Source organism: Lipotes vexillifer, unplaced genomic scaffold (genome assembly GCF_000442215.2).
Source record: "Lipotes vexillifer unplaced genomic scaffold, Lipotes_vexillifer_v1.1 scaffold324, whole genome shotgun sequence".
Taxonomy (NCBI): Eukaryota; Metazoa; Chordata; class Mammalia; order Artiodactyla; family Lipotidae; genus Lipotes; species Lipotes vexillifer.
In genome coordinates, this window is record NW_006791816.1 from 38,622 (window position 1) to 50,457 (window position 11,836).

Genomic DNA, 11,836 nt, shown 5'->3' on the forward strand with positions numbered 1-11,836 from the left:
AAAAAAAAAAAAAAAAAAAGAGTCAATGATTAACCCAAAAGTAGTATTGAATTCTTTACCTCAAGTACTTCTTCTCTGGAATTCTCCATTAAGTCTTCAGAAGCCTCCAAACTCAAATTTAAGAACATTAATAAATTTAGTAACCCCTATTTCGTTTTTTAAAAATAATTTAAAAAAAATTTTCATTTCTTTCTTTTTTTCTTTCTTTTTTTTTTTCTTTGTGGTACGCGGGCCTCTCACTGTTGTGGCCTCTCCCGTTGCGGAGCAAGGCTCTGGACGCGCAGGCTCAGCGGCCACGGCTCACGGGCCCAGCCGCTCCATGACATGTGGGATCTTCCTGGACCGGGGCACGAACCCGCGTCCCCTGCATCGGCGGGCGGACTCTCAACCACTGCGCCACCAGGGAAGCCCCATTTATTTATTTTTGACTGCATTGGATCTTCACTGCTGTGCGCAGGCTTTCTCTAGTTGTAGCGAGTGGGTGCTACTCTTCGTTGTGGTGTGAAGGCTTCTCATGGTGGTGGCAACTCCACCATGAGATGTGGAGCATGGGCTTCGTTGTGGAGCATGGGCTGTAGGTGCACGGGCTTCAGTAGTTGTGGCGTGCGGGCTCAGTAGTTGTGGCTTGTGGGCTCTAGAGCACAGGCTCAGTAGTTGCGGTGCACGGGCTTAGCTGCTCCACAGCATGTGTGATCTTCCCGGACCAGGGCTCGAACCCATGTCCCCTGCATTGGCAGGAGGATTCTCAACCACTGAGCCACCAGGGAAGCCCTATTTCTTTTCTTTTCTTTTTTGAAAATATTTATTTATTTATTTTTGGCTCCGTGCGGGCTTCCTCTAGTTGCAGTGAGCGGGGGCTACTCTTTGTTTCAGTGTGCAGGCTTCTCATTACGGTGGCTTGTCTTGTTGAGGAGCACGGGCTCTAGGCACATGGGCTTCAGTCGTTGTGGCATGTGGGCTTCAGTAGTTGTGGAATGCGGGCTTCAGGAGTTGTGGCTTGTGGGCTTTGGAGCGCAGGCTCAGTAGTTGTGGCTCACGGGCTTAGTTGCTCCGCGGCATGTGGGATCTTCCCAGACCAGGGCTCGAACCCATGTCCCCTGCATTGGCAGGCAGATTCTTAATCACTGGGCAACCAGGGGAGCCCAATAACCCTATTTCTTAAGAAGTTCACAATTCAGGATGAAAATCAATATTCCAGTAATAACATAATATACCATCATCTAAAAAATTAATCCACTCAAGTTCTACTGAAACAGTGCATTATCACTGAAAAAGAATTTTTTTTTTTGCATCAAATAAGTTTTATGTATATATATTTTTTTCTAGAGACTCGGGATTTACAGATGAGTAAAACCAGCAAATTGATATAACCAATTATTTATACCAACAAATAATATTTACACACCAGAATAAAGAAATCAGATTTATATAATGCAACAGCAATAAAAATACTGTTCTACAACTAATAACTTAAGATGACTGATCAAGATCTAAGCCCTTAACACATCAGTGAGAGTCGTGAATTTGCCCAGCATCTCAGCTCCACCTAGAGATGTGAGGGACTTAGGGATGGCATTCTGCTCCAGACGATAATAGCATCACATTTTGTGTTGAATCTAAAAGACTCTTTTCTGAGATGAGGAACCCAGCAGGGATTTTTCTCACTTGACTGGGAGGTGAGGTGTCAAAGTCAAATGCTCTTAATTCCAGCCCCGCCCCGGGCTCCACCATGTTGGGTCTTGTGGGTCATGTGGCCGTTGCCCCGGCCTCTGGGGCCTTTCAGGGACTCAGCCCTTCAGCGCCGCTACCCCAAGCCTAGCTCATACTGGGAGCCGCTCCAGCCTGCCAGAGACAATGCCGCTTAAAAATCTCCCTCGCCAAAGGCAGGTGCCGCCACTGGGCATATTGTCGTGGTCATTGGTGTAGCGGTGGATGTCCAATTTGATGAGGGACTTCCACCCCTCCTAAACGCCCTGGAAGTGCAAGGCAGGGAGACCAGGCTGGTTTTGGAGGTGGCCCAGCATTTGGGTGACAGCACGGCAAGGACCACTGCCATGGATGGTACGGAAGGCTTGGTTAGAGGCCAGAAGTCCTGGATTCTGGTGCACCAGTCAAAATTCCTGTTGGCCCCGAGACCTTGGGCAGAATCATGAACGTCATTGGAGAATATATTGATGAGGGAGGTCCCATGAAAAAGAGTCATTTTAAACTGCTTGAAAAATAAGAACATTTTATAAAATATTTTTATAAGGCCTTAAAGCCTTTTCTAGCAACTCCCTACTCCTTCCAATGATGCTTTAAAAATAAACCTTGATCACTACTTTGATCAATACTCACATCTTGATTATATTCCAGGAAGACATGGAAATTTAAATCTTTCCTCAAAATAGGATGTGCTGCCACACGACACAGGAACACTTCATGCATTGCAACGGTCTTCTTGAATATTGCCAAATACTCACTAGAAACAATACACAAAACGAAAGGTAAAATACTGCAGAAAAACATCTGCAACAATTTTTTCAGCAAATACTCTTTGAATTACTCTAAATGCAAAATTAGAGATACAAAGATATAATCCATGTAAACAAAGCTTTTAGTTGAACTGTTAATGAAATATTCAATATATAAAACCCAGCTCTGAAAAGACTTCATGCTAGTTAATAGTATTTATTACATTTAAATGTTAATATTTTTAGGTTTTATGAACCTTTCTTCCTATGCAGGTTGATGTTAAAGGTAACTATAGGGGTTTTTGTTTTTAGCTTCAGAGAAAGTATACTACAAATTATACTGTACAACTTTAATAATTCAATTTCTAGATAATTACTGCTTTTAAACACCTTCATACAAAAAAAAAATCAGAAACCAAACCTCAGTAATCATATTTTCAACATTAATAACTATTTTCATCTAATGAGCCAAGCACACAAGAAAGAAACACACCATGGAGAGACTAATTTTTGCCATTACAATTGAAGAACTGTGTTTAAAATATTTTACTATCATCAGTGAATCACAGCGATCATATAGTAATACATGTCAGTTTCGAAAAAACACTCAAGGAAAAGGCCCAATATTCTTGCTTCAACTACGTGCAAGGATGATAAGTTTTACATACCAGCAAACCAGCAGGACCAATGTTGGGAGAAGTTTGATCTCTGTGAGGGTAGTCATTCAGTGAAGACAAAAAAGAAGGATGCAGAGGATGGAGGTAGCAGGAGAATAAACCCAAGGTTCTCTGTTATCCAACCCCTAACCAGACCACAAAAGAATCATGATCAGGGCCACTGGAAAACCACTGATTCTTTCAATATTAATGTGCTCTGCTGATTTCCAGCTTTCAGTCTTATAAACTATAGAATTATATATCTGTCTGCTATCAGACTACTGCTTGCACTCAGTATGGACAGAATTCTTAAAACATCTGTCACTTACACTTTAACAAAGAAGACCTACTTTGTTAATTTATCTTGTCAAGAGTTTAGCATCTGAAGGAGTCTAGTAGCACTGCGAAAATATGCTTAAAAACTGAAATTCAGTGCAAGAAGAGAAAAGGAAATGCACAAAGGGGAGAAATGACCAGAAAAAGAGTGGTGAACGTGATGATAACGCAAGGAAAGTTATTTCCTTGTATAACTCTCAAAATACAGAAAAACGATATAAAGCAAATCCAAAATTATTTCGAATGTTTAATAAAAGAGGAAAAACTGTATTTTCAGCAAATATGCTAAAAATGAAATAGAAATTAACTCAATTTTTTTCAAGGATTTAATATGTCTAGTATATATGAAACTAGTAATCACTTAATAAAAAACGTTAAAAAACTATTCTCTATTCTCTCTCTGCTCCTATTCTTTTCCCTTCAGCCAGAAGCCACAGGCAGAGAAAAGAGGAGGGGGAAAATTACACACACACACACACACACACACACACACACACACACTTTTTGAAAAAGAAAGCAGAATATATTCAGAGTTGCTCAGTGCACACTGCTATGAGAAACAGAAGTCTTGGTAGTATGCACTTGTCAAAAAGAGAGAACCAGGTGAGTAGTGACTAAGGCCTTGTAAATAAAAAATGAAAAGATTTACACTGTGCTTTAAAAAAGTCATTATTTCCCTTTCTACTATTTTTTATAAACTTTTGGATCCCCTGTTTTCAATTTTCAGAGTTTATTTAAAACTGTAATTTAAAGAATTTTAAAGTGCAGACTATTATTCTATAATTTTCCTGTAGGCTCTGATCATGACCATTAACACTGGTTGTATGGCTTAAACCTGTATCTTCCAGGAAGGGTCAATGTGGTGAAATGATTGAAAGGATGGGATATCAGAGAGCAAAAAAACCAAAACCAAAACAAAACAAAAAAGGCACTAAAATAAGCACAATTAACAAGAAAAATCACATACGCTTCCAGCTCCTGTTTCATCTTTGTGAATTCTTCCTTTGTCATAGACCCTTCTCCTTCTCCAAGTTTCTGTAGTTTTTCCCTTGAGGCATCAAAATCTGGTCTTGGTGGTGCTGGAGGGATCTGTAATGGAACCAAATCACTCGTTTTTTTTTTGTTGTTGTTGTTTTTTGACCACACTGCACGGCATGCGGGATCTTAGTTCCCTGACCAGGGATCAAACCCATGCCCCCTGCAGTGGAAGCACGGAGTCTTAACCACTGGGCTGCCAGGGAAGTCCCCCAAATCACTAGTTTTAAAGACTTTAATTTCTTGCAGCAATTGTACTACTGCCACCATAAAAGACTATTGTCTGAGAGAGCTAAAGTCATCCTGAATGAACTGGATACCAGGAATATCCCGATTAAGGTTAGAGAATTTGATTAAGTCTAGAAATTAAGATCCTTGAGATCCTTTATACCAAGGAAGAAATAAGAGCAGAGTACTATTTTCTGGTGTTAGAACAGTACCAGAACTTTAGTCTGCAGATTCTAGATGTGGCAACCTAGAGTCCTCAAATGTCTATGTGCATTAAGCTTTGCGTACACACTAAATAAATGTGTAGCAAATATGTATACTATTTTTCAAAAGTATGTAAATGGTATGATTAGAGTGTACCACCAGAGGCAAAAAGCACTGACTTAAAAACAAGAGAACAAGATACAGACTAATGACTAACCTCATCTTATTCACCCACAGTAAGTGGGTAAGTAAGCACTACCTTAAATAAAAATATAAGATCTAGAAGAGACATATCATTCAAGGGAAGGATATAAGAAAAAACTTATCATAGGAGGAAGAGCCTACAAGTAAGAACTGTTAAGGGGAAATGATGGAAAGCAAAGAGAGCAAGTAAGAGGAAAAAAAGGTTAAGTAGTGGAAAGTTAAAATAACAATGACTTGAAGAAAAGTATTACACCAAGAAAAGCAATAGGGAAGGAAGCATCAAATACAGATCAGCACACATTCATTGATGCCCGCACACAGCATCTACTATGTGCCAAGCATGATACTGAACAACTGGCATATAAAGATAAATAAGACATGGTCTTGATCTTTGATGAGTGTTTAGTCTATGGGAGAAAAAAGTAGTAAGAAAATGTCATCACACAAGAAGATGAGGGAATAAAAGGCAGAAATAGGAGGAGCTTCCAGGCTGGTAAACACATCGACATGCTGGGAAAATGGAAGGTGGTACAACATCCTGGAAAGGTCATGAAAGTTCTCTGTCAACCCCCGACTCCAATACCTCATCCTATGCATCTCTTCTTCCATTTGGCTGTTCCTGAGTTGTATCCTTTATATAAACTGTTAATTAACCAAAAAGAAAAAAAGAAAAAGTACTGCCAGTTGTCCACCAAACTCAACTTGTAGAAAGAAAAAAAAAGCAAATGATTGAGAAGGAGGGGCCACAAGGATAAAGATGGAATCAGGTGAGGTCAGGATGATTTCAAGGAAATCAAATGAAACTAAACTTCAGAAATCTGACTGTGGTCAACAGCTGAGGCACAACACGCAGTGCATATTTATATTCGATAATCTCTTAAGGAGCCCTCCAACTCTAAACATCTGTCTACCTAAGGGTTCAAGACCAGTATGGTTTGTAATACCCCCTTAGCTACTCCCTAGGACAAGCCCATTTCTATTTTAATAAACAGTAGGAATTTAAGTTTAAATGAGGGGGAATAACGTATCCATATCCCCACACTCCCAAACAAGACAACTCAGGATAAAAGTGGTAGTCAATTACATTTTGTAGCTGGCAATTTAAAAAACTACCTCAGTTCACTAGAAGTGCAAAATAAGATTTCAACACATAATAAAGTATCTAAAAAGCTCCTAGAAAATGGGATTAAGATGGAACCTCAACACTTACAATGTAACCTGCATAGTCTTCATTTTCAACGAAGGAATCGTGAAGCCAGATAAATTCCTCATGTTGTCGAACAACTGAAAACTCGTTTTGTTTAAAATTTGGCAATGAACTCTGCAAAGAAAGAGATTCTCTCAAATAAAAATCGAAGTTACACTAAAAACACTTTTAACATTTTATACCTTATTTTTTAAAATTAGTCTTTTATGAAAGATTTTCAGTGCTTTTACACTCTATTATGAAAACCCTGAGACACCCAGACAAAATTATCCTGGGATCTTTGAGAAAATAAGCTGACAACCTCTTACTATATTGTACTTCTACCATTACAAAGTTATCCTATAAATATAACAAACTCAACTATTCAAACAAAGAAAAATAGATCACAATCTGAAAATGTGCCTGAGAACTGAAATCTAAAAAGAAAATAGTCTGTTAAAACAGTAATTTAGGGCTTCCCTGGTGGTGCAGTGGTTGAGAGTCCGTCTGCCGATGCAGGGGACACGGGTTCGTGCCCCGGTCTGGGAAGATCCCACATGCCACGGAGCGGCTAGGCCCGTGAGCGATGGCCACTGAGCCTGCGCGTCTGGAGCCTGTGCTCCGCAACGGGAGAGGCCACAACAGTGAGAGGCCCGCGTACCACAAAAAAAACACAACAACAACAACAGTAATTTAACTGAAGGAATGTAACAAAATTGAAAATAACAAGAATGGTAAAAGATATTAAAGTCTAGAGAAAATTAAATTTGTACTATGTCTAAGTTCTATGATTAATTCTCAAATGTTAATCTTTAAAAAGTACACTTCACTAAAACGTTTTGTTAAAATAACAGCAGTGAATTATAAACTAAAATAGAATTTCTAATTATGTCCTAAACCAAAATTCTAGTCAATATATTATTACATATGTAACATTAGCACAATAACTAAAATAACAGAAGTACAAAATCCCATTTACCTTTGTGTGAACAGTGAATTTTACTTTATCTCTCTCACTAAGAGCATCAGAAATGTCCACCTGCAGAGCAGCATCACTTTGAAGATCTACATTTATTGCTTTAAGCTAGAAAAAGAAAATAACAACTCAATGAAAATTCTGTAGGCTTTTATACAATTTAATTCTTCTCCCAGACAATAAGACAATGCAAAAACGAAACTAAAGAATCTGAAATCTAAAAAGTACTCAAGTTCATTTACTCTATGTATCTATATCTGTACCTTTCTATCTATCTATCTATTTGGGGGGAGGTGCTTTGGGTATGTTATTATCTTAACCAATTTTCATTCTACACCATGCAACTATACTTTGCTTTGTATGAGTCAATGTGCTAAACATTATTACAGTTTCACCCAAAAAGTAAACTATTTTCCAAGAAGATGGTCCTTTAAAAGTTCAAGTGTTCTAAAATGTATCTACCTTTAAGAATAAGAAAAATAATAAAAAGAATATTGGCCAATCATTTAAACTCTATTGCTTATTTTAATTCAGGAATATACAATAAAACTATTAATGATAATTAAATATATTACATATATGTATTATGTATATGTAAAATGCTAAAAAATGATAACATATAATAAATACTCAATAATTAACTCCTGTGACATGAACTAAATTTTACTCTACAGTACTCTTTAATTCTTCTAAACTAAATTTTACTCTATACACCCATTTCTATTTACCCATTTATGAGAAAACTTCTCCACATATAATTCTAATCATAATTCTACTTATAATTCTTAAATTTCATCCATTTTTCTTCCCCTTTAAACAAATAAACATTCTAACATCTTTGGGTAATTTGGAGATTTACAAAAGAAGCAAACACACTAAAAGATAAAGTCTCAGCCAGCTGCAAAGATATGAAATATTTAAAGTGTAACTAAGTAGCCTGCTTCAAATACTCTAGTTGTAAAAGCCAGGACTGACTTTGGAATCTTACCTAGTCATTAGTGTTTCAAATTTCAATTACAATGTAAATGGAAAAAATGCTGGAAGCAAAATTGTTTATTCTATGATCTCAATTATATTAAAAATAATGCAAAAATGGTTCTGAAGAACCTAGGGGCAGGACAGGAATAAAGACGCAGACATAGAGAATGGACTTGAGGACACGGGGAGCGGGAAGGGTAAGCTGGGACAAAGTGAGAGAGTGGCATGGACTTATATACATTACCAAATGTAAAATAGATAGCTAGTGGGAAGCAGCCGCATAGCACAGGGAGATCAGCTCATGCTTTGTGACCACCTAGAGGGGTGGGATAGGGAGGGTGTGAGGGAGACGAAAAGAGGGAGGAGATATGTGGATACATGATACGTATAGCTGATTCACTTTGATGTAAAGCAGAAACTAACACACCATTGTAAAGCAATTATACTCTAATAAAGATGTTAAAAAAATGCATACATAAAAGGCTTACAGGAAATACAACAAAATATGAGTTGCAGTGGATTTGCTTCTTTGTATATTCTTTTATTCTCCCAACTTTCCACAATGTGCATGTATTACTTTTATAAATAGGAAAAAAATAAGCCTTTAAGAAATCTTGCGATTTATTAAAAGATGAATTTTGTGAAGTTTTCCATTAAATAGGGTCGTTTATTAGTAATGAAAGTAACATACTATTTCATTTTTGCTCTTTTGGTTCTATATTGACTAGACATGTTTTTAAAAAATAAATACCATTACATACAACCTAACTGAAGAGTCACAGAAGAAATTAATCACTATTTAAATTGCATGGCCTTTAAATGAAAACTTTATTTATAACTTTAATAAGTTTATATTAAAATAAATTTCAATCAGTAATCATATTTTTTAAATACTATAAACTTACATAAAAATATTTTAAAATGTTTAAAAAATTGCTATTGTACTCAATGCTACATGTAGCCCTCTGTCTGATAAAAGAAATGAACTTAAAGGTTGTTCTGAATTACAAAGGAGTATTCATTTTCATTTTCCAACTACCTTCATTGCTTCTGAAGTATTGGAAACATTAGAGAGTACTTTGTTCTTTGGTTTTCTTGCTTTTATTTAGTCTTATGTCTTCAAACTGTCCTTCCTACCTGTTCTCTAACCCCTTACCTTAATTCTAATTTAAGAAATCTGTTTCCTTATTTCTCTTTACTCACATTCAAGCCACTCTTAAGATGTTTATTGTGGTGGGATGAATTACAGCTCCCCAAAAGACATCCATATCCAAATCCCTGTGAATGTTACCTTATATGGTAAAAAAGATGGGGAGATTATCCTGGATTATCCAGGTGGGTCCTAAATACAATTACATGTATCTTTATAAGAAGGAGGCAGAGGGAAATTTGACACAGACAAAAGAAGAGAAGGCAACTTAACTACGGAGGCAGAGATTAGAGTGGTAAAGCCACAAGCCAAGGATTGCAGGCAGCCACGAGAAAGCTGGAAGAGATAAGTAACTAATTCTTCGCTAGAGCCTCAGGGAGCATGGCCCTGCCAACACCTTGATCTCAGCTCAGTGATAGTGATTTCAGACTTCGGGCCTGCAGAACTGTGAGAGAATAAATTCTGTTGTGTTAACCCGTCAGGTTTGCAGTAATTTGTTATAGCAGCCACAGGAAACTCATAAATTTATCATATGGTTTTTGGAATAATAACCTTAGCAGTTCTCCATTTCTTGTTTTCACTGCCTAGTCTAGGATTTTTCAGACACAACTCATAAGACTCAACCTGGATGCTTGTTAAAAAATACAAAATCCCACGCCCTATCCCAGACGTATCAAAACAGAATATTCAGAATGAGCCTTAAAAACTGTACTTGGGAACACCGGCCTAGATTTTCCATGGTGTCTTTGTCTTTACATTCTGTCAAAACTTCATCTCAACTGCTAATATTTTCTTTTCAATGATTATATAAAATATTTCTGCCAGATTTCCTATCTCTAAGTATATTTTAATTTTCAGGTTTATTTTCTTTTTTTTTAACCGTTGCGCCATCAATTTGGAAACACACCTTTCAGGATTTCTACATATGAAGGGCTGTTATTTTTTCTTCCAATTAAAGATTATTTTAAATTATTAAAATATTTCTCTGTCTTCCATTTCGTTATCCTTTTATACCAAATACACTGTTCCCTTTTGCTTTGTTTTGTCTGATAGTAAAACACCTGGGTTTTTAAAATTGTAACTTATCGGGGCTTCCCTGGTGGCGCAGTGATTGAGAGTCTGCCTGCCGATGCAGGGGACATGGGTTCGTGTCCCGGTCCGGGAAGATCCCGCATGCCGTGGAGCGGCTGGGCCCGTGAGCCATGGCCGCTGAGCCTGCGCATCCGGAGCCTGTGCTCTGCAACGGGAGAGGCCACAACAGTGAGAGGCCCGCGTACGGCAAAAAATAAATAAATAAATAAATAAAATAAAATAAAATTGTAACTTATCAATAAAAAACAGTCCTGTATTATACATTTACCACTTTTGGTCTTGTACTTTATTTTTCAGGTATAGTTTACATATAATGAACTGCAGATTTTAAGTATATAGTTTGAAGAGTTTAAACAAATATGTAGGTTACACCCCTGTAATCATCACCATAATTAAGATATGGAACATTTCCATCAGCCCCAGAAGTTCCCTCCTTTGCTTTTATTCCTCTACTTCTTACTTTCTAACTCTTTGATAAATTCTCTCTTGTATGCCTTATTAAAGCATATTAAAGCACTGGAAAATATGTCTTCCAATCAGTTGTGCCTTAAATTTAATAAAATATCATACTGTAAATTTAGTGTGTGGTTTTTTTTGTTTTTGTTTCTTTGGCCATGACGAACGGCTTGCAGGATCTTAGTTCCCCAACCGGGGTGGAACCCAGGCCCCCTGCAGTGGAATCACGGAGTCCTAACCACTGGACAGCAGGGAATTCCTGTAAATTTAGTGTTAATTACATAAAATGTACACAGATTTTCCAGGTGGATTTTCTTCATTTACAGAAAAGTCAGTAATTTTAGACAGTTTTCCTTAAGGGGAAGAGTCAAAGCAAACAACTTGTGATTCATCAACATTTAATTAACTGTGCAAGTGGTGAGGTCAGTTTGAGGAAATTCTAACTGGACTATATTCACCAGTTTAATCCTTATCTGGGCCAATAAACTTTGTATTTCCTTTTGTCAAAGACTGACTAGGTTAAACACTTGTGTCATGGTCAAGAGAAAGCCCAGGCAGAGAAAATGATTAAGCAAAACACACTATCCTTAGAAAAACAATCTAAAGACACTGACCTACTGCTGATAGATTAATTCTTCACATATAATTACTTAGTAAAGAGGACATTTACTATTAGTTTACTACACTGATGTGTTTACATGTTAAAGTATCAACCTTATGACACTCCTAAAAACTTAATTGTTGGGCTTCCCTGGTGGCGCAGTGGTTGAGAGTCCGCCTGCCGATGCAGGGCACACGGGTTCGTGCCCCGGTCCGGGAAGATCCCACATGCCGCGGAGCGGGTAGGCCCGTGAGCCATGGCCGCTGAGCCTGCGCGTCCGG

General features: G+C 37.6%; 1 protein-coding gene across 1 annotated transcript in view; it reads right to left on the reverse strand.

Annotated features, from left to right (window-relative positions):
• The window catches only part of SNX6 (sorting nexin 6), a 55,288-nt gene that overhangs the window by 37,659 nt on the left and 5,793 nt on the right, over positions 1–11,836 (reverse strand). Inside the window, exons 3-6 of the mRNA XM_007464809.1 lie at positions 7,282–7,386; positions 6,327–6,437; positions 4,413–4,534; positions 2,338–2,461 (exon numbers count right to left, since the gene is read on the reverse strand). Coding sequence (XP_007464871.1) covers positions 2,338–2,461; positions 4,413–4,534; positions 6,327–6,437; positions 7,282–7,386 — 462 coding nt within the window. The remainder of the gene's footprint in view (positions 1–2,337; positions 2,462–4,412; positions 4,535–6,326; positions 6,438–7,281; positions 7,387–11,836) is intronic.